This window comes from Piliocolobus tephrosceles, chromosome 12 (genome assembly GCF_002776525.5).
Source record: "Piliocolobus tephrosceles isolate RC106 chromosome 12, ASM277652v3, whole genome shotgun sequence".
NCBI lineage: Eukaryota > Metazoa > Chordata > Mammalia > Primates > Cercopithecidae > Piliocolobus > Piliocolobus tephrosceles.
This window is the reverse complement of record NC_045445.1, coordinates 20,904,963-20,931,661: the sequence shown is the minus strand read 5'-3', so window position 1 is coordinate 20,931,661 and position 26,699 is coordinate 20,904,963. Positions and strand designations below refer to the sequence as shown.

Sequence of the window (26,699 nt, the reverse complement as noted above, 5' to 3'; positions counted from 1 at the left end):
ATCACGGTTGCATTTAGCCAGAACATGGAATTATCATGCACTAAAGAGTGTGATGTGGCTGCTCAGCAAGCATCTGAATCCTAGGACTGCTCCAGCAGATGTCCTGGACCTCTGCGGGAACAGAGACACCCATCGGCCACTCTCCTCAGGCTCTCCCTGACATGGGCTCAGATACTGGCCTGACAGGACAAGAGGACCACTGGCCCACTGGAGCCCAGCTCATGAAGGAGCTTGTCAACACTGTCCAGTGTGTTTGGAAAAGCAGACAACCCAGAGGAGGCAAGAGTCAGTGACTGAAAATTATTGCGAAAAGGGAGCTGTGTGAAAACTAGTGCCATCTTAGTCTCTTTTTTTGTTTGTATAAATTTAAGGGGCACAAGTGTAGTTTTGATTCATGGATGTATTGCATAGTGGTGAAGTCTAGGTTTTCAGTGTAACCATCACCCAAATAGTATACATTGTACCCATTAAGTAATTTCTTACCCCTTACTCCCTCCCATCCTCTCACCTTTCCCAGTCTCCAGTGTTTATTATTCCACTCTCAATGTTCATGTGTACAGGTTATTTAGCTCCCACTTATAAGTGAGGACACGCAGTATTTTCTATTTCTGAGTTGTTTTACTTAAGAGAATGGCCTCTAGTTCCATCAATATTGCTAAAAATATGGAACGCTTCACAAATTTGTGTGTCATTCACGCGCAGGGGCCATGCTAATCTCTGTATGGTTCTGATTTTAGTATACGTGCTGCCCAAGTGAGCATGGCCATCTGAATCTCAGGATGCTCTTTATGGAAGAGCCAGACCATAGGAGGAAATAATAGGAAGGCAGATTTAGGCTCACCCTAATAAAGACTGATTCATATTATAGAATTGTATGTTCATGCATGTTCTGCACATGTATCCCAGGACTTAAAGTCCTGGGATATATATATATATTTCTTTTTTTTTTTTTTTGAGACGGAGTCTCGGTATGTCCCCCAGGCTGGAGTGCAGTGGCCGGATCTCAGCTCACTGCAAGCTCCGCCTCCCGGGTTCACGCCATTCTCCTGCCTCAGCCTCCGAGTAGCTGGGACTACAGGCGCCCGCCACCTCGCCCGGCTAGTTTTTTGTATTTTTTTAGTAGAGACGGGGTTTCACCGGGTATATATATATTTCTCAATAAAGCGTTGGTTGTAAATACTGCAACAGTATGCAACTGCAAAAAAAAAATTGTTTAATACAATCTCATGTATGTGAATATGCATATACAGAGAGGGGGTGAAAGACTGGAAAAATATAAATATTTTTCTTTTTTTTTTTCTGAGATGGAGTCTCACTCTATCACCCAGGCTGGAGTGCAGTGGTGCAATCTCAGCTCACTGCAAGCTCCGCCTCCCAGGTTCACGCCATTCTCCTGCCTCAGCCTCCTCTGTAGCTGGGACTATAGGCACCCACCACCACACCTGGCTAATTTTTTTGTATGGAAAAATATAAATATTTAATAGTGGATTTCTATGTGGTATGGAATTATGGGGCAAACATCATTTTCTAAACTTTACGTAATTATGTGTCGTTAGATTTTTTTTATTACCTGTATTTCATTTGTAATAACTCTTTTCCTTTAAGAAATGGATTTGCTAAAAATTCGAGGTATCCAACAACCGAACAGGCTACTTTGTGACCTAGTGAGAGCCCTGCCTTAGGAGATAATCAAGCAAACATTGTGGGATGAACTATCAGGTCCCTTCCAGCCTAGGGACTCAGTATCTGTTATTTAAGGAATTAACCTTATTCAAGTACCAGAGTTGAGTTGATGAAAGTTCACTCATGCATCCAGTGAGGAAGAGGCCTTCCAACACAATGGACAACTTCCTAGTTCCCAGGTCTCTTCTAAGAAAAAATAGTCATCTTAACATAATTCAAATGTAGAAAATTTAAATCAAAGAGTAGAATCAGGCCAGGTGCAGTGGCTCACACCTGTAATCCCAGCTTAATGCCAAAAGGATACGGTGGATTTTCCATGTTTTGTACATGTGTATGGTTATCCCAGCACTTTGGGAGGCCAAGGCAGGTGGATCACTTGAGGTCAGGAGTTTGAGACCAGCCTGGGCAACATGGTGAAATCCCAGCTTTACAAAAAAATGGAAAAATCAGCCAAGGCTAGTGATGTGTGCCTGTAGTCCCAGCTACTCGGGAGGCTGAGGCAGGAGAATCGCTGGAACCCGGGAGGTGGAGGCTGCAGCGAGCCGAGATTGTGCCATCATACTCCAGCCTGGGTGACTGAGGGAGACTCTGTTTAAAAAAAAAGTAAAATGGTAGAATCAACACGTCAAAGATGAAAAACCACTAACTAGCCATGAAACTTGATTCTGAAGTAGAACAATAATAAAAAAAAAAATACGTAGAGAGGTAGGAAAAGACAGAGGCAAAAAGCTAAGAGAGACATGCCATTGATACATAGTTGATGCCAATAGGATATGGTGGATTTTCCATGTTTTAAACATGTGTGTGGTTATCCAGTTGAATCCCATCTACGTAGCTGAAGCCAGCAGGTCTTGGACATGACAGGGGAGTTGTCTTCTGGTCCTCCTCACTCAGGCTGGATGGTCCATAGCTGCAGGCAGAGTACCAGGACAGCAGAAACACAGGCTGCCTGGGGTCATGTTCTGGAAACTGAAGCAAGTCAAATATGACCTTAGGCTGGAAAAGTTCTGAGAGGCACTGGAGGAACAGCACATTGATGCCACCAGCTGGACAGAGGGACCAGCATTTACTGCCTTTTGGGTTGAATGGTGCCACAAAATCTGAGTAAGAAAGAGGTTAGAAATATTGTCCTCATTCTCCATTTGACAATAGGGAAACTGAGGTCTAGAGAGAGGAAGTGGATGAGAAGGGTCTGTGAAAACTGACAATCTCTTTTGCCTCCCAGAGAGGAGAAATGGACTTTAAGACAGTCCTCTCCTGCTCGTAGGAGCAAACCTTGGTCTCTGAGCCACAAATTATTTTTTGCCGCATCAAATATCAACATTTCCATGGAATGACAAGGACAGTTATTAGATGATAACTGGGCTTTAAATCCTTCTTCTGGGTTGGTGTTGCTATATTAGACTCTGAGTCCAAGCAGCAAACCTTTGTAATGTGTAGGTTTCATAAACCAAAGTCCAAAGTTTCTTACAAACCCCATTCAAATACACAAAGAATGATGGTTTAAAAACAAAGACAACTGGCTTCTTTCTCTTTCAGGTCTTACCCACCATTACAAATCATTGAGATCACATTAACACATTCAACTGATTGTAGTCTTCGCTTCAATAAAACTAACCAAAGGAAACGTCAAACCAAACATTTCCAGTTTGCGTTTGTGAGCATTTCTGCAAAGGAAGAAGATGGATATTGGAAAATTGTGCTCTGCAGGAGACAGAAGTGTGTTGGTGACAGCAGGAGAGGGGGTGCAATAAGTTGTGAGAAATTACACATTCTGCTTCCCGCATGGTGACCTCCTGCCATGGGACTGAAATCGGAGATCCTGACTAGGACCACCTCATAGAATCAAAGGGGACTTCCCCGTCCATTCCTTGACCTTTGCTCACACCCCTTCCGTGCATCTCACCCTCTCTTTCTTATATATATCAGGTGGGAGTTGAGTCCTCCCCCTTTAGAAAGATTCAACAATGTCTCTATTGACCTGACCTGGCAACAAGGCAATGTGCTAAGAATTATACACATTACAAAAATGGCAGAGTGGTTAGTCCTGGGGTCCCTCAGCAGCAGAATGTCTGAGTATTACCTAAGTGCCATTATTATTGCAATGTTGTATGTGTAAAAAACAGACTTTTTTTTTGAGACAGAGTCTTGCTCTGTCATCCAGGCTGGAGTGCAATGGCATGATCTCAGCTCACTGCAACCTCTGCATCCCAGGTTCAAGCGATTCTCCTGCCTCAGCCTCCTGAGTAGCTGGGATTACAGGTACCCTCCACCACACCTGGATAATTTTTTTGTATTTTTAATACAGACGGGGTTTTGCCATGTTGGCCAGGCTGGTCTCAAACTCCTGACCTCAAATGATCCACCTGCCTTAGCCTCCCAAGGGGTTGGGATTACAGGCGTGAGCCACTGCACCCTGCAAAAAACAGATTTTGAGTAATAATACTGGGCCTATGGTTGATGAAAAGCCAGTGTTGTAATTACTACTGGTGTCAGACCTTCAGTTCCATGAGAGCAGGGCTCAATTCTGTTTGGTTTTCCACTGTCTCTAGCATCTGGTATAGTACCTGAAACCCAACAAGTATGCAAAACCTACTCATTGAATAAATGAATGTTGAAGAAGTTCACCTGCAGCCAAGAGTGAGAGTTGCTCCCTATAAATCATGGGTTTGCTGAGGACAACTTCTGCAACCTGACCCAAAGCAATGGCTGCCCATGCCATGTGGCAGCCCCTGTGGAGAGAGGCAACACAGCAAGCCTGAGACAGCAGCAAAGAAGCTGGAGAGTGATTTCTTTGCACTGTTTGGGTTCACCTGTCTTGATTTGGGAGAAGGAAGAAGATGAATTGTGCAACTGTACCTGATTTACATAGAGGATTCCTATTTGGGCAAAGCATTTTTGGCAAAGTTGTAAAGAGAGACTAGACCAGGTAACTCTTTTGAGATACCTTCGGTTTCATAGACAAGATACTCCAACCCAAGGTTTCGAAATGAAGATTGTGGATTGTGAGGGAGTGACTCTAATTGGTTCTTGGAGTCAGGATTGATTTCCACCCAGAAGGAAGGCAGGGAGGTGGGTTTCAAGGACCCTGTTGGGGCCTGATAAGAATATATTGGATGGAAAGTTTAGTGAGAAGGAAAAAAAGCATTGCACAATCACCATAGATGACGGTTTGCAAAAAAAAAGAGCCAATACATTTTTATTTGAGCAATTTATTTTTTTTCAAAGAAATCCATGCAAAGAGAGAGAGAAAGAAAGATAGAAAGGGAGGGAGTGAGAGAGAGAGAGAAAGACATGGTAACCATGTTCTAGCAGCCAAACATAGGAAAATAATTTGGCACAACTTGATGGGTTTTTTTTCTTTGCAAAAGGATAATCTATATACTACCACTAAAATTTATCTTCCTCCAAAAGATACCATTTGATTTTCGAAAACATAACACATGGTTAGTCCTCTACTTAATGGCTGGAGGAGGTATACAGGATAAAAAAAAAAAATAGAAAAAAATAAGAAAGTGGTTCCCTTTATCGAGGAAGACCACAGGGTGCTGTAGGGCAGCACATGTGCTGGGCACCAGGCAGTCAGTGCACCAGGAAGAAGAAGCACACCACTGAGATGGCCATGCTGGTGAGAAGCTTCAGCGGGGAATGAACGTTCCCAAGGTTGTGAAAGGTGCTTATCTCGTTGTCCTTCGGAGTCGCCTGCTGATTGTTTCCAGGCGCATCATCCACATCCAGATCATAGGCCAGTTCTGTCAATCAAAAGAGAAGGATTTGAAATGCAAGTCTACCCATAGCCTCAGTACAACACTATCCACAGCTGGAGCATGTGTCTGGACTGCTGGAAAGCCTCAGCTTTGATTTCCTTTTTTAGTGGGGAGAAAAAGGCCACTGTGAGATGGGAAAAAGAAGGATATGTGAGGGTGGGGGGCGGGGAGAGGGGAGGCAGTGGAAGGAGCCAGCCAGAAGTGCTCCTTCCAGAGATCATAGCAAGCAGGAGTGTGGAGTGAACAGGCTGCACCCCATTGCCCTTTGGCTGCATACACATTGTAGGGTGCATGCTAGCCCTTTGCAACATCTCCTCCCAGGCAAGGTTTTGCTTAAAGGGCATTTTCAGCAGATCTTATGGGTATCAAAACATAAGATGCCATGTGGGTGACTATACCCTGTCGTGTGTTCTTGTGTGTATGTGTGCTGGTGGTGAGGGGGTGCTGTGGGTTCCCAGTGTACCTTTCTTAGGCCCTGCACCTTATATACATTTCCTTGTCCTGGGAGCTTTCCTTTAATCAGGGTTGAGAATAGGTAGTTTGCTCTTGAAGGTTGTTTTATTTTCCCAAATAATTCTCCTTTTATCTATAAGGTCTTTTCATTTCCCCCTAGAAACAATCCTCGCAAAAAAGCAAAGTTGATCAAAGCATAGATTTAAACTGATACCAAGTGAATGGGAGTAAGGAGAGGCTAATGGGCAAGGGCCTTTCATTCTTGGACTGCCTAGCATTTATGATATATGTTCATGATTCTGAAAAAAAATCACGGTGTTATTTAGTTTGTCCTAAAGCAAAGGTGGCCCCAGAAGGCAAATCTAAGGAAGACAGTGGTTTATCAGGAAATTCAAGATGGCTGACCCTGTCCCAGGGTTCAATATGTTTCAGATTTGCTTTTCCAGATTTAGAGATCAAATCTACTCTCTTGGCGATTCTAGACTCCGTTGTCAATGTTGCTATTTCAATATCCTGTGAAGGTGATATGATGTGAGCAACTTCACCAGCCAACTGTCTGGTAGCCAAGGGAGCTGGAAAGATCCTTTGGGACACTGAGATGCCCAACAACAGGCACAGAGGAAATGACTGGGATTCTACAGAGGGAAGGAAGGAAGAGGAAGGAAGAGCTTCTCTTACAGGGGATGAAACACTCAATAAGTCACAGGAAAAAAGTGTGGGGACTCAGCTGGTCCAGTACAGAGCAGGGCCCAGGACCAGGGCTCTGCTAAGGCTGGCACTGGTTGGGGCAGGCAGCAAGGTCAAAGTGATCAAAGCCAGGGAGTCTAATTTCACAGACTAAGATGCCAATTTCCAAAAGGCCTATTGCAATCTATACTGCCACCAGCAATGATGAGAGAACCAATTTACAGCACTTCCATTGAAAAAAGATATTTTTTGTTAATATAAGGCGACATCTCAACGTTTCTTTATTTTGCAGGGATTTGATTACTAGTGCAGATAAACTTTTCCTATGTTTTAGTTTACTAATTATATTTCTCAAGGCGTAGTAGTTTATACCTTTTGCCTTTTTAATCTAGTGGGTATGGATATTTTTCCTATTCATTTTAATAATATATATTTTGTTGAACTTTTGCCTATATTTTATACAAATATTTTCTCCATTTTGTTATTAACTATAACTATTTTCATGGCTGTAGAAAGAAATAATGTCCTAATGTTTAAGATATATGAATCTGGTTACATTTTACTCCTTTAAAAGCAGAGAGCTTTTCTTCCTGAGTACTCATAATAATTCAAATCCAATTTTCCAGGAAACCCTCTTACCCAGGGAAAAGCAATAGAGCAGACTATAATCTAGATTCCCTCCCTTCCAAAATAAATACCTACAAACAAAATAAAAGAGAAAAAGAACAAAGAGCAATGCTCTACTTGGAAATCAGACCTCTTTCTTTGAAAGGTGAACTATGCAGGGTGCACAGAGAAGGCCGAGGTCAGCTGTCAGTCGGCAAGGATAGCACAGGCTTAGGTCACGATCGGGTTTCACCAAAGTGGAGAGCACATATGGCTAGATCTGTTGAAAGCCCAGCCTTGGTTCTCACAGCAACTTCTCAACTTAAATGAAGAGGAGTATTTTTAGGGTTGACCTGAATGAGAGCACTCTCAGCATTACTTTCAGATTCCTTTTCTGGATAGTGCCCCTTGCCTGACATCAAGATGAAACAATATCTATTAATGCCACTGCTCAGCTCCTACACTGTTTCTTTTTTCAAATCATCTGCTAACTTTCAACAGTTTTGTTTACTGTAGTAGTTATGGCAAACCCAGAAGTTTTGTTAAATACAGTTGTTTCTAATTTTTTTTTTTTTTTTGGCAGTAAAGACCTCTTCTGATTTTGTTTGTTTTTTGTTTTGTTTTGTTTTTTTGAGACAGGGTCTTTCTGTGTTGCCCAGGCTACAGTATAGTGGTGCGAACATGGCTCAATGCAGCCTCGATTTCCAGGGCTCAAGCAATCCTCCCACATTGGCCTCCCAAGTAGCTGGGGCCACAGGCATGTGCCACCCTGTTTGGCTATTATTTGTATTTTTATTTTTTATTTTCTAGAGACAGCGTTTTGCCATGTTGCCCAGGCTGGTCTCAAACTCCTGAGCTCAAGTGATCTGACTACCTCAGCCTCCCAAAATGCTGGAATTACAGGCATGAGCCACCGCGCCTGGTCTTCTTTTGTTATTTCTATCTCTTCGGCCCTGTATTTTGAAATTATAGTAATGACGCCCAATTACTGAGTGTTCACTGTAGGCCAGGCACTGTGTTAAACTATTTCTGTACATTATTTCATTTAATTTAGCCATCTCCATGATGTTATAAGGTAGGTATTATAATTCCCATTTTACTGGAGAGGAAGCTCAAGCTCAGATTAATTATTTTGCCCATATTTACACAGCTGGTATGGAGTAAAGGAGCTATTTGAGTCCAGGTCTGACTCTAAACCTCAAATGAAGCTATACTGCCTCTTGAAAAATTCTATATACCAAACAAACTACAGTGATTAAGTAATAATGGATTCTTCTTGAAAACAAACTCCATTGGTGAAATACACAGTGCCAAAGAGAACTTTCAAAAAGCGTGAGAGCAAAGTCACTGTTTGCACATAAAATTGAACACATACTTGATTAAGTAGCCTTGTTAAACTTTTTGAAATCCTGAAAAGAGCTCTGGGTTGGGAATGGGAGTTATCATATCAGTTCTATTTCCCTGAAGAAATCAACAATGATGGCCAAAGTCATTAGATACTCCAACCACAAAGGTGGCCAACTATTCTACCTCCAAAAGGCCTCCAGGAATATTCAGAATACTATCTCCCTGTGTTCCCTAAGCTGTGGCTGCAGGTTTCCTGAGGCTCTTCATTCAGCAGTAGTAAAAGTTTATCACCCAATTCCATAGCCAGGTACATGTGGCTTATAACTGATGGGAATCCCAATAAAGCCACTGTATGCTTGGGCCACCATCATGAAAATTGGAGATAAAGGGAATAGCTCAGCACAGTAAGGAAGCATTATGGAGACAGAGGAAATAGGATTTTTGGTGAAAGATAAATATAGACATTTCTGGACAGGGGAAATGTAATCCAATCTAATTCAACAAACAAAACTAGCCTATGATGTCTCAAGCATCACAGTAGAGGGTTAGAGAAAGACTTACTGTCTGCCTTCATGAGCCCCCTCACTGGCAAGGGAAATTGATCAAGAGACAATCCAACTAGCTACATGGCAGAAAGTAGAAAGGGCTCAGTTAAAGGCACAAGCAAAACATCTTGGGGATAGAAGAGAAAGAGATAAAAATTTCAAATAGACATATCTTGGAAGGCTTCTTAAAACAATTGGGATATCCCACTACTGGGTATCTACCCAAAGGAAAAGAAGTCATTCTATGAAAAAGACACATGAACAAGCATGGTTATAGCAACTCAATTTGCAATTGCAAAGATATGGATCCAGCCTAAGTGCCCATCAACCAACAAGTGGATAAAGAAAATGTGGTATATATACACCATGTAACACAGCAATAAAAATGAATGAAATAATGTCTTTTGCAGCAACTCGGATGGAGCCGGAGGCCATTATTCTAAGGGAAGTAACTCAGGAATGGAAAACCAAATATTGTATGTTTTCACTTATAAGTGGGAGCTAAGCTATGAGGACGCAAAGGCATAAGAATGATATAACAGACACTGGGGACTCGGGGGAAAGAGCGGGAGTGGGGTGAGGGATAAAAGACTACATATTGGATACAGTATACAATGCTCGGATGATGGGTGCACTAAAATCTGAAAATTCACCACTAAAGAACTCATCTATGTAACCAAACAACACCTGTACCCCAAAAACTATTGAAATAAAAATAAAAAATAAAATTAAGAATAATTGGGACATAATGTACACGATGAAGGATGGACAGAATTATGACAGGGGCTGAATGAATGGTTATTCCAGGCAGAGGGTGCAGCCTGACCCAAATCACCAAGCTCAGAGAATGTCTGTGAGGCATATTCAGAAGCAGCAAGTAGACCCCATAGTAGGAGGAGCCACAGAATGTACATTGTTGTGGTGTGTGTTTGTGTGTGTGTGTGTGTGTGTGTGTATTGTGGGGGAAGAGGTGGTGGCGATGAAAGGTAAGGTGGAGGGACAAGTAAGAGCCAAATCACGGTGGATTAGGAAAGCTAAAACTATTCTGTGAGCAACAGGGAGCCACTGAAGGTTTTGAAGTAAGCAAACAACACAATCTGACTTGCGTTTTTTAGAAAGATCATTGTTAACACTGTGGAAGACAGCTCTAAGAGGGAGAGACTTGTCAGATATCTTGTGTTGAAATAAACAAGAAGCCTGTGGGAATAGTATCTGGGGATCAGCCAGTAGCAAAGTTAAAAACAAAAAACAAAAAAAAACAAAAACAAAAAAACCCTTACAAAGTGGCTAAATCTACACAAAACCAGAAACGTCTCAGTTTGCTACAAACCAGATGTATTATGAGAATCACCACAAACCATTCTCTTTTCAATCATTCATATCTTTATGTTTATCAGTGATTTTCCAGGACATATTTTTGCTGTATTAGGTACATATTATAAAATGCACATAAATTATTTCTATCTTGATCATCAGTAAGAACCTTTTGGGCCAGCAAGAAGATTTTCATGCTAAATCCAAAAATCTGTTTCTATTTGTAATCAGTTTAACTATGCCCAGAGGGTAGACCCAGCATCTGTACTAATTACACACTCAGCCCCTGACTCTCATTTTGCCTTCATGTCCTTTGTGTTGCCGATTAGATAATTATTTTAAAAATAATTGTCAGTCTTAATGTCTGCAATGTTTTGTGTGTTGAAAAGTTTTTCTTTGTTGGGAAAAGCAATAAATGGAGAGCCCTCCATCTTTGGTTATTCAGCATCTCCTAGCAGAGTCCCTAGGAGGCTGGTCTTAAATTCCTGGCCTCAAGTGATCCTGCGCATCCTGGCAGTCTGAAGCCCTGGGTTCCAAGCCTAGTTTAGCTACTGACTTATTATCTCACCTTAGACAAGTCATTTCCTTCTTTTCTGGGCCTCAGTTGCCCCATCTGGTAAATCAAAGTGTTGAACTGGATGACTTCTAAGTTTCCTTCTAGTTTTATTTCTCTTTGATTCCAAGGCTCTTGCAGCCCAGTGAGGCATATAGCCTGCTGCAGGCTGTAATCATTCTTCCACCCCTGACAGGGCCTCCATAAGCAAGCCAGGTCAATCAGTTGCTTCCCTTGGGATGTTTCTCTGGTAATATTCATCAACTACCAAATTCTGAATTCTCTTTTTTTCTTGAGCTGTTTTTTAATCTTGGATGAGAGATCCTGGCAATAAACACATCCATACTGGATTATTTCTGTTTTGCTTTTAAACTCTGGCATAACAACTTCCATTGAAGCCAGTACACACAGAGCTTTGGGGGAGAAGTTGCTGGACCTGGGATGCATCAAGCAGGTATGGACAGGCATGCACAGGGGGATCTGGGAGCCAGGAACACAAGCCTTTGGGCCCTTACAAAGCTACTGGAGTCTTGAGCACATAATAGGAAGCAAATGCTCACCCTCTGAGGGCGTGGGCTTCAAGGAGGATGATGCATTGCTCTGGGGGCTTCACCCATACCAACAGAAAGACTTCACAGGGCAGCCTGAAAGAAGTGCTGCTATCAAAATGCCAGGAGAGAAAACACTGCTGCTGAGCCAAGCATAGGGGTTTCTTCCTTGCCAAGCTTGCATCAGCAGATGGCTTCAATCTGGCCCTAATATAGCAACAGAGCAATACTGCTATCTCTGTGTTTTGCATTTGCTGTGTACAGTTGGCCTCCAAGACATGAATACGTGAAACCTCAGGACATTGCTTGGCAAACCCCAGAGGCTGAAGCTGGGGGAAATCTCTGGAGAAATCACATTCATTGCAACACTGCTCACTCTGCTGCCTGTTCCCACAAGAGTCATTGGGCTCTGCCATTCGCTCTTGAATCCAAAACAGACCCTGGTTTCCTTGTTCTCCCTTCAGCACAACCCTCTTTCCTGCCACCTCAATACCTCCTCTTTTGTGAACTTTTAGATGTGAAATGACTAGACTTTAAAGCAGAAGAAAATGACTTTGCAAATGACCCTTGGGTCTCCGGGAGTCTAGATTTTCTTCTTCATAGATCAGATAAGGAGGACAAGGAACACTTGAGACCTCTGGTTTTTAATTGGTCTAATGGGACTCCTTTTGGGAATGGGCTCATTTAACAATCTGCCTTTTTTTGAGACAGTCTCGCTCTGTCACCCAGGCTGGTGTGCAGTGGCATGACCTTGGCTCACTGCAACCTCCACCTCCAGAGTCCAAGTGATTCTTGTGCCTCAGCCTCCTGAGTAGCTGGGATTACAAATACACACCACCACTCCAGGATTATTTTTGTATATTTCGTAGAGACAGGGTTTCACGATGTTGTCCAGGCTGGTCTCGAACTCCTGAGCTCAGGTGATCTGCCTGCCTTGGCCTCCCAAAATGCTTAGATTGCAGGTGTGAGCCACCACCCCCAGCCCATAATCTGCCTTTCTGACAAACAAATGAATTGCTAATTTTGCCCACTAAATGACAGTAACACCTGGGAATAATCCAATGGCCTCTCCTAGAAGAGGGTTTGGGCAATGAGATGTCCGCTTCATTTCTTATGGCTCATTCCAGCTTGCAAACATCTTTAGTTACAACAATGGGATGTTGAAAGAATACAATGAATTTTTCCCATTAGCTGAGGCATGGCCTTTCTTATTATAGGCCTCTGTTTCTCAATCTGGAATATGTGTATCTTCAGATTACACTGCAGTGGGTTGTAGGTACATGAAACCATCGCATGCTTCTTCCTAGGGAATTAGGGGGAAAGCACACTTTTTTATACTAAAATATGCAAGGCTAATGATGGAGCAGAAATATATTAGTTGCAAGCTCACTAAAGACTTCATCAGACATTTCCTGTTTAGCAGGTTATGTCTCAAATCCTCAGGAGTGGGGATTCACTCACTCTTCTCTGACATACTGGGGTATTTAGGTAGAAGAATCTTAAAAACACTGTTAGAGGTCGGGCACAATGGCTTACACTTTGTAATCCCAGTATTCTGGAAGGCCAAGGGGGATGGATCACTTTAGCCCAGGAGTTTGAAACCTGCCTTGGCAACATGGTGAAACCTTGTTTCTACAAAAAACAGAAAAGTTAGCTGGGCATGGTGGCATGTGCTTGTAGTTCCAGCTACTTGGGAGGCTGATGTGGGATGATAGCTTGAGTCCAGGAGGCTAAGGCTGCAGTGAGCTGTGATTGTGCCACTGCACTACAGCCTGGGTGATAGAGTAAGACCCTGTCACAAACAAACAAACAAACAAAAAACAACTCCAGCACTGTTAGGCAACTTGGGTCACCTGGGCTTTGTCAACTACCATGCTGGACCTTTTGACTCACAAATTCCTGATGAGTGACTTAATGTGGTCTTTTCTATGGCAACTTCCTTGTTACGAGGGAAACATCATGGTGATTGTCCTTAACTAGGGCTCAGACTGCTTTCTTTTTCTAACACAAATGTTTCCAGGGGGTTTCAACCACCAGCTATGCTTCACTATTATGTGTAGCCATTAAGAAAGAAATAAAAAAGTCATATCGGCCACCACTTACTTACTTACTTACATACTTAGCATTTCTAGAGATGGGGTCTCACTCTGTTTCCCAGTGCAGTGGCACGATCATGGCTCACAGCAGCCTTGAGCACCTGGGCTCAAGCAATCCTGCCACCTCAGCCTCCCAAGTAGCTGGGACCACAGGTGTGTGTCACCACGCCTGGCTAATATTTTATTTTTATTTTTTGTAGAGACAGGGTCTTGCTCTGTTGCCCAGACTGGTCTTAAACTCCTGGCCTCAAATGAGCCTCCTTCCTCAGCCTCCAAAGTGCTAGGATTACAGGCGTGAGCCACTGTGCCCAGCCTACCATAGTTATTTAGGCACATCATGAGTCAAATCATATTCCCAGGAACAGAACAACCCTATCCTGGAAGCACTGACAGTATGCATGGGTAATGCCGGTGGTGGCTCTCCTCCAGCAGCCCCAGCATTCTCACCACCTTCCCCAGCAGTGTCATGACCACTCCTCTGATGTCTACAGGTCCTTCTTGCCTGAGGCTGCTTAACAGCTCCACAGATATCAAAGCTCATCAAAGCCTTTACTTCCCACAGGAAAGGTTATCTCATTCCCATGGGAAATGATGGTCCTAACAGTCAGTAGTAGAAGAGGAGCTGGGGACAGAGACGCTGCACACAACGGCCAGGGAAGAAGATCGAGAGAACTGATGTAGAGAAGGCAAGGGACGGGAAGTACTTTAAAGAGGGGTGGGTTAACGCAGTCAAATGATGCGTAGGGGTCAAGAAAAGTAAAGACTGAAAAGAAGCCACTATAGATGTTGAATAGAAGGTTATGGGTGATTTTTGAAAGATGTTTCAGCCGGGCGCGGTGGCTCAAGCCTGTAATCCCAGCACTTTGGGAGGCCGAGACGGGCGGATCACGAGGTCAGGAGATCGAGACCATCCTGGCTAACATGGTGAAACCCCGTCTCTACTAAAAATACAAAAAAAAACTAGCCGGGCGAGGTGGCGGGCGCCTGTAGTCCCAGCTACTCCGGAGGCTGAGGCAGGAGAATGGCGTAAACCCGGGAGGCGGAGCTTGCAGTGAGCTGAGATCCGGCCACTGTACTCCAGCCTGGGCGACAGAGCGGGACTCCGTCTCAAAAAAAAAAAAAAAAAAAAAAAAGAAAGATGTTTCAGTAGGATCGTTGGGTAAGAAACCAGATATAGCCATGGTGCCTGTCTGTAGTCCCAGCTACTTGGGTTGCTGAGGTGGGAGGCCAGGAGTTCAAGACTATAGTGCACTATGATTGCACCTATGAATAGCCACTGTACTCCAGTCTGGGCAACACAGCGAGACTCATCTCTTTAAAAAAGACAGTGTGTACTGAGTTAAGGAGAGAGAGGGAGCTAATGTGGATTCTCTGAGAAGTCTGAGAGTGAGTGAAATGAGGCATTTGCCACCCTGACTGTGCCTGGGGTGCATGGCAGTGCTGTTAGTGCCACAACACCTCACCAGTCTGTACAACCAAGTTTTGTTAGAAGGTGCCTCTAGAATTCCAAAGCAAAATGGCCTTTAAAAATACTATATTCTTGCTGTTGTTGAAACATAAACAACCTGTAACCATATACTCAAACAGATACTTGTATGCCAATGTTCACTGCATTGTATTCATAATAGCCAAAAGGTGGAAAGAATCTAAGTGTCCATCAGCAGATGAATGGAGACACAAAATATGGTACATCCATTCAATGGAATATTAGCCAAAAAAAAAAAAAAAAAGAAATGATGTACCGATAAATGGCACCACATGAATGAACCTTGAGTGAGACTCCATCTCATAAATAAATAAATACCCAAACAAACAAACAAACAAATGGGGATGTCGATTTCTAAAGACTGACAAACACTGATAGGACTTTAACTACTTCTAATATGTTGGTGGCCCTAAATTCTCCACAAGGTAGTCATTTCTCTAACTTATCTCCTATTGTTGTTAGTTTTTAGTTACACCAGACACACATTGAAATTAGCCTGCATTCTAGAATAACACAGAAACTTATGCTGGAATTCTTCAATTTGTCCAATTTTCAGCCCTTACAAGTTCTGAGACATTAAGGTTATTATTACTTAAATGTTCCTCACTTTCATTTTCTTTGTGTCATTCCAGGTCAGCCAAAAGAATCATTTTCCATAATGATATGTATACACCTCTTCTACCTAGCTGAAGAACAACTTAATATACACATTAAGAAGAATGTGGAATAGCCAAGATTAAAAAAAAAAAAAAAAACTTAAAAAAAACACATTATAGTAAGTGAAATAAGCCAGTCACAAAATACCACATAGTATATAATTCCATTTATATGAAATGTCCAGCATAAACAAATAGAGAGATAAAGTAGATTAGTGATTGCCAGGGCCTGGGGGTAGGGGAAGGGTGAGTTACAGCTTAAAGGTTACAGAGTTTCTTTTTGGGGTGATGAAATGATTTGGAAATAGTGGTGATGGTTGCACAACATTGTGAATGAAATTAACACCACTGAATTGTACACTTTAAAATGGTTCAAATGTGAAGAAAGGGGAACCTTGTACACTGTTGGTAGGAATGTAAACAACCACTATGGAGAACAGTTTGGAGGTTCCTCAAAAAACAAAAAATAAAACCACCATATGATCCAGCAATCCTACTGCTAGGTATATACTCAAAAGAAAGGGAATCAGTATATCAAAGAGATACCTGTACTTCCAGGTTTGTTGTAGCACTATTCACAATAGCCCAGATTTGGAAGTAACCTAAGTGTGCACCAACAGATAAATGGATAAAGAAAACGTGGTATGTACACATAGTGGAGTACTATTCAGCTATAAAAAAGAACGAGATCCTATCCTTTGCAACAACATGGATGGAATTAGAGGCCATTATGTTAAGTGAAATAAGCCAGGCACAGAAAGACAAATATTGCATGTTCTCACTCATATGTGGGAGCTAAAATATAGATCTCATGAAGGTAGATTGGTGGTTACCAGAGGCTGGGAAGGGGAGAAGCAGGAGGGATGAAGGAGAAAAAAAAAGAACACAAATGTATTCATTACCACTGAACTGCACACTCAAAATTAATAAAGATGGCAAAATATATATGTATATTTTACTTGAATAAAAAATAAAAATTGGTTAAAATGGCAAAGTTTACATCCTATATATTTTGCCATAATTAAAAGAAAAAAAAAACGTACACTAGAAACCAAGAGATAACAGCATCTGGGGATGCTCCCTAGTTCCTAAGGGGAGTGCACCACTACTCTGGCATCTTACCTTGTAGAGTGGTCTGTGTGTGAATATACCTGATACCAAAGCATCCATGCCAAATGGTAAGCTTTCTGTGCTTTGAAAGTCAATTTAAGTTGTCCAAAAGAATGAAGATGAATGGATATTTGAGTGCTACCCTGGAATAGCAGATATAAATAGCTCCTCATTTGGGAATGGGGAAGAGGGTAATTTTCACCAAGCATTTTAATCTGAGGCTGTATTATTATTATTATTATTATTATTATTATTATTATTATTATTTTGAGACAGGGTCTGGCTCTGTTGCCCAGGTTGGAATGCAGTGGCGCGATCATAGCTCACTGCAACCTCTGCTTTCCAGGCTCAAGCCATCCTCCTTCCTCAGCCTATAGGACTAAGATGCACATCACCACACTCGGCTAATTTTTGTATTTTTAGTACAGACATGGTTTCACTATGTTGTCCAGGCTGGTCTTGAACTCCTGAGCTCAAGCCATAGGCCTGCCTCAGCCTCCCAAAGTGCTGGGATTACTGGAGTAAGCCATCACACCCAGGCATGAGGCTGCATTTTTTAAAAGACACTTTTACACATTCTCAGGAAACTTACATTTGCTTTTGTAACTCATACAAAGGCTGCTACACTGAAACTGTAAAAAATGAAAGCATACACTTTCATTTTTTGTGTGAAATGAAAATTTTCATTTCAAAAAAAATTTTTTGTGTGAAATGTGAAATTTTCATTTCAAAAAAAAAATGAAAGCATACACTCTGTCCTCATAACATTTAAAAAAATTATTTAGTCATTTAGATTCACAGAGCTCTGTTTGTAATATACATTTCAGGCATGATGCAGCTACAGAGGTATGCATCATTGGGCTTTGAGCACACAGAAGAAAAACACAAAATGTCACTTATTGTAGCCAAATCCAATTGCTGTTGAGGGGTTGTGGGAGTGAGGGAGTGGCCTTGCAGTCCCTCGGAGCCCAAGTATATCAGGGCTTCATCAGTGTATCAGGATTTTAGATATATTTGGATGGGAAAACCCCAAATCAGGTAACCTTACATTTTTAATCAGCCACGATGGATCTTACAAAAAAAAAAAAAAAAAATGCAATCAAAAGAACTAAAATGCATGAAATGTCCTGGCAATGCCCAACAGCCAAGAAAGATACTCATACAACAGCCAAGGGGTCAAAATGGCTCAAGGTCCTGAAAACGCCCTGTCCAGTAATCAACAGCAGGCAGATATCCTTATACATGAAAGATGAACAGCCTCCCTAAGTTATTCCGTTTGAATTTGTTCTTTAAATACTCTCTGAGTATGAAATCTCTCCCTCATTGATATGGTTTGGCTGTGTCCCCACCCAAATCTCATCTTGAATTCCCAAGGGTTGTGGGAAGGACCTGGTAGGAGGTAATTGAATCATGGGGGCAGGTCTTTTCTGTGCTGCTCTCGTGATAATGAATAAGTCTCACGAGATCTGATGGTTTTAAAAATGGGAGTCTCCCTGCACAAGCTTTCTTTTTGCCTGCCGCCATCCACATAAGATGTGACTTGCTCCTCCTTGCCTTCCACCATTATTGTGAGGCCTCCCCAGCCATATGGAACTGTAAGTCCATTAAGTCTCTTTCTTTTGTAAATTGCCCAGGCTCAGGCATGTATTTATCAGCAGGATAAAAATGGACTAATACACTCATTATCAATGGGATTTTGAGAATTGAGACTCATTTTCCCTCAATTTACTTGGAAGCACACACTGTCATCCTGGCTCCATCCTCCTCTCTTCCCACCTTTGGACTTGCATGTCAACGAGTGCCCATTCTCACATTCACACAGGTGCCATCTCTTCTGATGCTGTCCATTTCTCCTCTTTCCTTCAGCTTCCCCACCACTGCCACCCAGTCCTCAATGCCTTAGCCACATAAGAGCCATTCCTCTCCAGCAGCCCATTGCCATCCAGGAAGAAAGAATGTTCCATTCTGTGATAGCTGGAACCAGAGAAAACTCTTTTCCTGAAACATATGTTGGAACACATTTCTCTCTTCCTCAAAATCCTTTGATGGCTCCCTACTATATGTGGGATAGAGTCCTAATTCCTGAGCATGGCATTCATGAGCCTCTCCAGCTCATCTTTTCTTGCTTTCCAGTTTCAACTGCCCATTTATTTCTCCAAGTGCCATATGCTGCAGTCGTACCATCCCATTCATCATTTGCTGAAAATGCCGAGCACTCTGGAGTTCCCATGTCTTTCTTCATGCTATTCCCTTAGCCTCGAATGGCCTCTCTCTCGCTCTTCCTCCCTCTCCGCTCTTTATCTCCCTCTCTCTTCTTCTCCCCTTCTCCCTCTCTTCTGTCTCTCCCTCCATCCTTCCCCCTCTCTTCTGTCTCTCCTTCCCTCTCTCTCTCTTTACCTTCCTCCCTCCCAATCCTTCTTTTTCTCTTTCCCTTCCTCTCTCTCTTCCTGTCTTCCCTCCCTCCTCCTCTCTTTCTATCCTTTTCTCTCTCTCCCTCTTTCTCTTTCTCTCCTTCCTCCCCCTCTGTCTTTCTGTCTCCCACCTACCCTGTCTTTTCTATCCACAATTGTATCTTTCTGTTTGTTTGCTTTGTTTTGTTTTAGACGAAGTTTTGCTCTTGTTGCCCAGGCTGGAGTGCAATGGTGTGATCTCGGCTCACCACAACCTCTGCCTCCCGGGTTCAAGTGATTCTCCTGCCTCAGCCTCCCAAGTAGCTGGGATTATAGGCATGCACCACCACGCCCAGCTAATTTTGTATTTTTAGTAGAGATGGGGTTTCACCATGTTGGCCAGGCTGGTCTCGAACTCTTGACCTCAGGTGATCCGCCTGCCTGGGCCTCCCAAAGTGCTGGGATTACAGGAGTGAGCCACCACACCCGGCCCCACAATTGTATCTTTCAAGCCTCAAATTACATGATAGCCTCTTCCAGGAAGCCTTCCCTTCTCACTTCAACCCAAATTAATCACTTCTGAGTATTAATTGAATTGAACTTCTACTAGAGTACTAATTTCCATCTCCCTCAGAGTAGAGTTAGTAATTTCTATGTTCCTCTCCTCAACTAGACTGTGCTTCATTGAAGGAAGAAATTCACCTTATTCCCCTCTGTCACTCCCACACAGTGCTTGGCTAACACAAACACCTAAAAACATCAGTCATTCAGTTGACTGACTGAGTGAATGCAGGAATCAATGGCTGCATGAATGAACACACATCCCCAGCCTACTGAGAATATGCAGGTGAAGGGCTACCTCCTTACAAGACACCCTTCCCAAGGAATTGGTCTCTACTAACTGATGATTTCCTTAGGAGAAGGAGCCACCACTGATCCATGAAGTCAAGAAAAAGGCAGGGCCAATGGTGGGAGGCTCAGGAAGCAAATGGCAGGGTTCAAGCCCTGACCTCTAGATTCCAAAGCATTTCTGAGCAATACCCAGTCCTCATTACCTACAGCATCAGTTTACCGCACTCAATGTGGATGGAATCCACAAAGATTATGTTCTTATTCCCTTTTGCTGCCTGGAACTTGATGCTTTGCTATGTGAGCAGCTGACACATGCCGGCATTCTGTGTGCCATGCTGGGCAGGAAACAGGGTTTTTGATGAGTAGGTTCTATTCATTTCTTACTTGGAACCTTCATGATTGTGTTCCCATACCTTTGACCCCTGTCCCAGCCTCACAATCTACCCCCCACCCCCACCCTTCACCCTTGGCCACACCCTGCTCTTCCCATCACCACTGATTCTCAAGTGCATGGACTGCTGGTGATTGAAGTTTCAGTGCCTGTCTCTGTGACATCAAAACACAGGCTCGTTAATGAAGTCCCTCGCTTGGCTGTAATAGTACAAAGCAGTAAGACTTCAATCCCTGCAGTCACACATGCCGGCACCCCTTTCCCCCTGCAGAGGGCTGCAGGATGCTTGCCAGGAAAATACAATTACGTGCTGGCACAGGAATAAATGCAATTCCTTAACCTAAAAGTTCTGTTTTCATTCCCCCTCCTTTCCATTTCTCTATTCACTTCTTTTTCTCTTTCCATTGCTCTTTAAACTAATTTCCTGTGTCCAATTATTCCTTTTTCTTCTGTCTAGTCCCTGTTCTAGTAAACATTCTTTCCTGTCTCCATAATGCTCTTTTCCATAGCTGTAGGCTAAGGGCAAAGTTGGAACCCTCTGATAGGTTTTGAATCTTAAAAATGATTTTCTGTTCCTCCCCCACTTTGATTTAAACCTCTAGTCTGGGTTCCATTCCTTTTAGAAGAGACTCCAGTATCTCCTTTAATTTTCCACCAGTTTCCATTCCCTTACTGTTCTCCTCTCAGCACCACTTCTGCCTCTCACCTCAGTTTTCCTCCTGTGCCCCTCTAGCTCCACAGACCTATTTATCTGATACTGCCTGCCTGTCTCCTGACTCCGGCACCTGCCTGCACCCTTTTTGTCATTCCTTTTCTCTCTTTCTTCATCTTAGATTCTTCTTGCCCCATAGTCATGTCATTTTAGTTAATGCTGGTTCACAGCTTTGTCTTTTCCCTAAGGGGAAAATGATTTGGATTTAAAAGAAATTAAGAACTTTCTAATAACACAATCTGAAAACTGGACTTAAAAGGTAACTTTCTAATAATTAGTGCAACCTGGAAATTGCATAGGCTGGCCCTACCCAGTGAGATCTATCTCTGGGAGGCAGTCTATGAGAGTTTGGATAGCCATTAGGTAGAGATATTGGTGAAGGGATGCAAACATGGAATGAGGGGGTGAAGGTAAATAGCTTCTGATGACCCTTGCTAGCCCTAAGAGTCTAAGAGTTCATTCAGGTCTTGAGAGGTCTCATGGCAGGGAAGAAGGGTGAAGGCATAAAGGTTAAAGTGACCTTTGCATTCCTCCCTTTGACACAGACACTGGAGAGAAATCTAAAGAGACTGCTTTGCATCCTTTTCAAAGAAAGGGACCGGCATCTTTTGGAGAGACCATGACTCACTTAGGGAGGAGGGCTTTAAGTCTGTCAAGGAGTTATTGACCAAGACATAATTGTAGGGAAATAACCACGGATCTGCCTGGAGTGGGGAGAAAAAACCAACATAATCTATCCAGTTTATTAAACTAGACGTTAATCTCACGAATAGTATGAATACTTATCAAGCAATATGAAATGTGCCTATATGGTAAAGATGGTCATATGAAGACACTGCCTATGGAGAAGATGGAGCAACAAACTCAGCAATCGTTTACATTGAATTTTTCTCCCTCCCAATAGGAAACTAATTCACAGGTAGTAGATATTTTGCTCAATGCAATCACACAATGGCATCACTCAGGATCCAAAGAAAAGAAGAGGCATCAGGTGAAGAAAATTCAATTTGGGAACATGATTAGGACATAAGTTGGAAGGAACCAACAGGAAGGCAACTGAGGAGAAAAAGCTGGATGATCCTCATACAAATAGCTCTGTGGGCATTAGAACAAAGCAAGCAAGTGCAAAAGGAGGCCAGGAAAAGGAAAAAGATGCTAAGTGGCTCAAACTCACGGCTATAAAGATGTGAAAGGGAAAGAGGAAAATTCTACTACAAAGCGTGGCAGCCAAATCACTAAGCAGGACTATAATAAGCAGCAGGAAGATATTGAACCAAAATAAAAAGAAGATGCAATTGGCAAGAAACGAACACTTTAATTAAGTAGGGTCATTGGCAGCCCTGGTTCCTTACAACTAACAAGGGGCAGAAGTTTTCCATTTTGTTTTTACCTAACTACAGAATACATCACATGTGCCCATTAACCAAGACAAATACATCATGTGATTGGCCAAGTCAAATTAAGAAGGAAAATGGCTGAGAAGGACATGCATCATAGAAGTGTCAGAAAATGAATGATGGGATTTCAGTATGAAATCTCTTATTGTAGGGCCAATAAGGAATCCATGTTTAAACACATTAAAATGCAATCAACAACAACAACCAAAACAGGTATAAATTGAGGCTTTATAACCTGGCATCCTACTTTTTTCTGGAAATATAAATTTCAGAAAAAATAAAAAATGATAAAAATAAGTAAAACAACTAATCAGCAATTACCCAAAGGAGGACAGGACATAGGGTGATAGTATCAGCTTGGTGAAAAGCAAATCAAACAATAAGCTAAATATTGATATTGCAACATAGGGGTGTCAAGGTGTAGCATCAGTAATCTCATAGACTCCCTGTCATTTTATTTCATAGGACTTTTCCCAAACCATTTAGGAAGAGATTAGACTAGAAGTGCCCCTTGGAATAATAGCTTGCCCTAAATTAACTTTCAATGGATTCTTTTTTTCCATTTATATTTTTGACAACTTTATTAAGGCATAATTTAAAACAAAATTCATAAAATTCACCCATTTCAAGTACATTTCAAGCACAGAATTCAATAATATTTTAATTTACTGAGGTGTGCAACTATCACTATAATCCAATTTTAGGTCATTTTCATTAGCCCAATAAGATCCCTCATGCCAGTTTACAGTTAATTCCTCAATGGATTCTTTTCAGGGTGTCCATCCTGAGCTCTCGACAGCATTCAAAACTACAGACTATTCTCTCTCTCTCTCCCTTTTTTTTTTTTTTTTTTTTTTTTGAGATGGAGTCTTACTCTGTCGCCAGGCTGGAGTGCACTGGTGCAATCTCAGCTCACTGCAACCTCCACCTCCCAGGTTCAAGTGATTCTCCTGCCTCAGGCCCCTGAGTAGCTGGGACTACAGGTGCACACTACCACGCCCAGCTACTTTTTGTATTTTTAGTAGAGATGGGGTTTCACCATGTTGGCCAGGATGGTCTTGATCTCTTGACCTCGTGATCTGCCCCCCCTTGGCCTCCCAAAGTGCTGGGATTACAGGTGTGAGCCACACTGTACCTGGCCTTTTATTTTTTTTTGAGATGGGGTCTCACTCTGCTGCCCAGGCTGGAGTGCAGTGATGCAATCATGGCTCACTGCAGCTGTTAGATACAGTGAGTTCTAGATTTCTTATCAAAGAATCAGTATGTCAGTATGTTCAGTTCTTTGTCCTGCATTTTAAAGTTTAACTTCCTTGTAGTTACAGTAAACAACCTTTTCCACCAGTTTTAATCAGTAGTTCACATCTGTTCCCCTGGTCACCTGCTCTGTCCTGACTCACCGTGGCCACCTGCTTTGACCTGAGTCACCTCTGGTTACCTGCTCTGACCTAAGACACCTTTAGTTACCTGTTTCTAACCATCCTTCCCACCAAACTACTCATCCCGCCGCTCTGGCTCATACCCCTGCTCTCTTTAAAATAGCCAATTGGAATTAGCTTAGACTGTGTGGTCCAACCCTAGCCAATAGCGGAACGACACAGCAGTAGGGGTTACCTGTGTCAGGAATAAAAACCCCTTCCCCTCCCTTGTTCAGGTGTGCTCTTGCCATTACTCCATTCGTGAGTTGCACCCTTCTATAGAAGTAAAAATTGCCTTGCTGAGAAAATTAAATTTATGTTCGAGTACTATTTCTTTGTGGCACTGAGGAACAAGCATTTTGTTTCTAACATAGCCTTGACCTCCTGGTCGCAAATGATTCTCCTGACTCAGCCTCTGGGGTAGCTGTATCTATAGGGACATGCCACTACACCCAGGTATTTTTTTTCATTTTTTGAGGAAGAGTCTTACTCTATCACCCAGGTGGAGTGCAGTGATGCAAACATAGCTCACTGCAGCCTTGAATACCTGTGCTCAAGCAATCCTCCCACCTTAGCTTCCAAGCAGCTGGAACTATGGGCGCATGCGACCTGGTCAGGCTGGCCACTCCCTGTCTTGAAACTTGGTGTCCCTCTTACACCACTTCCTTCTGGATCCTCCTCCTACTTCTCTGATCATTCTCAGATTCCTTTGCAGTCTCTTTTGCCTCTGCTCATTTCTTTTTTTTTTTTTTGGCTTTAAGGAGCGGAGAGTTTAATAGGCAAGAAAGAAGGGAGAACAAAGACGGAAGAAGCTCCCCTCTACACAGACAGAGAGAGGAGTACTCCAAAGCCGAGAGAGGAGACCCATCACCTCTGCTCATTTCTTAAAGATGGGTGCTCTCTCATCTCTTCCCTGGCATTCCACTCTTCTCATTTTACAAGTCTTCCTAAATGCTCTCATCCAAGTCTCCGATTCTGTTTATTGCTGAGGATTTCCAAATCCATCTCTAGCTCAGACATCTTTCTGAAGATCTAACTGCCCACTGGCCATTTCTACTTGGATGTCTCTCAGGCATTTCAGACTCAACATGCCACTGAAGGCTGGGTGTGTTGGCTCACGCCTGTAATCCCAGCACTTTGGGAGGCCAAGGTGGGTGGATCCCTTGAGGCCAGAAGTTCGAGACCAGCCTGGCCAATACGGTAAAACCCTGTCTCTAATAAAAATACAAAAATTAGTCAGGTGTGGTGGCATGCACCTGTAGTCCCAGCTACTTGGGAGGCTGAGGCAGGAGAATCGCTTGAACCTAAGAGGCAGAGGCTGCCATGAGCTGAGATTGTGCCACTGCACTCCAGCCTGGGTGACAGGGTGAGACTCCATCTCAAAAAAAAAAAAGCCACTGAAATGATGAATGCAGCAATGCAGCATTTCTATTCCCTTAACTGCCCCTCCTCCCAGGTTCCCCTTTTTCAGTAAATGCTTCTACTGTTGCCCAATCCAGAAACCTGCCAGCCACCCCCAGATTCCTCCTCCTTTTTCATCCTCCAGTTCTAATTAACTACCCCATCCTGTAAATTCTGTTTCCTTGATATTTTGTGAACTCTTATTTCAATTACCATTGTTTGCTACTGCTTAGATTATGTTCTTATAATCTCTGATCTGGACTATTGTGACAACCCCCCTGTTTTGTTCCCTCTCAAATCATCCTCCCTGAACTCTTGATAGAGTTCTTTTATTTTGTTAATTTTAAAACTACTCAACATGTGAATACATTCTTGAAGCTAAAGATTCAAACAATGCCTAAGTATATAGAGTAACAAAAGAAAGCCCCCTTTCACCTCCCACTCCTAGCACTATCCAAGAGTAATTACCGGTAAGTGTATTTTCCATGAGTATGCATACATAGGCTCAGACTGTAAATGTAATGTGTTAGAAATCTCTGCCTGTTCATACATGTGTAACTACCTCTTTCTTTCTCATTACTGCAAGGAATTTCATAGTATTTATATAACACAATTAACATTTTCCCACTGATGGGCATTTAGGTTGTTTCTCATTTCTCCCTGTATAAACAATGCTGTAGTGAACATCCTAGAACATACCACTTTTGGGTACATGGTGATTCCTACATGCCAAGGTCCTGCCACGTAGGAATGGAGGCTGTATAGGGGACAAGTTATAAGATAGAAGGTGGTACAGATTGGTTGGAGAAAAATATTTTGTGAGAAGGCAGACTTTTTTTTTTCTTAAAAATGATGTCAAAAAGATTATGTAGAGGAGGTTATCAAGGAAATATGACATTAAAGATTTTTTTGAAATATCATCTTATGCTATTACCCTAATGCAACTGCTATTAAAAAATATTAATTTGAAACAAACAGCATTTTCAACATCTGATGAATCTGGCCGGGCACAACGCTCGGTGGCTCAAGCCTGTAATCCCAGCACTTTGGGAGGCTGAGACGGGCGGATCACAAGGTCAGGAGATCGAGACTATCCTGGCTAACACGGTGAAACCCCGTCTCTACTAAAAATACAAAAAACTAGCCGGGCGAGGTGGCGGGCGTCTGTAGTCCCAGCTACTCGGGAGGCTGAGGCAGGAGAATGGCGTGAACCCGGGAGGTGGAGCTTGCAGTGAGCTGAGATCCGGCCACTGCACTCCAGCCCGGGCGACAGAGCAAGACTCCGTCTCA

At 42.6% G+C, this 26,699-nt stretch overlaps 1 protein-coding gene and 1 non-coding gene across 6 annotated transcripts in view; both read right to left on the bottom strand.

Moving 5' to 3' along the window:
* Window positions 1–657: 657 nt before the first annotated feature.
* On the bottom strand, window positions 658–761 carry LOC111531617. Its single transcript, XR_002728330.1, has one exon. It is a non-coding gene; the product is annotated as a U6 spliceosomal RNA (small nuclear RNA).
* A 4,118-nt stretch (window positions 762–4,879) lies between these two features.
* The window catches only part of GPC3 (glypican 3), a 456,912-nt gene continuing 435,092 nt past the window's right edge, over window positions 4,880–26,699 (bottom strand). For 3 of the 5 annotated variants that reach the window (XM_023198827.2, XM_023198824.3, XM_023198825.2), the window contains one exon: window positions 4,880–5,435. In XM_023198827.2, the coding sequence (XP_023054595.1) occupies window positions 5,266–5,435 (170 nt within the window). In that variant the 3' untranslated portion in view covers window positions 4,880–5,265. The remainder of the gene's footprint in view (window positions 5,436–26,699) is intronic. The other 2 variants (XM_023198826.2, XM_023198828.2) reach the window with 1 other exon arrangement.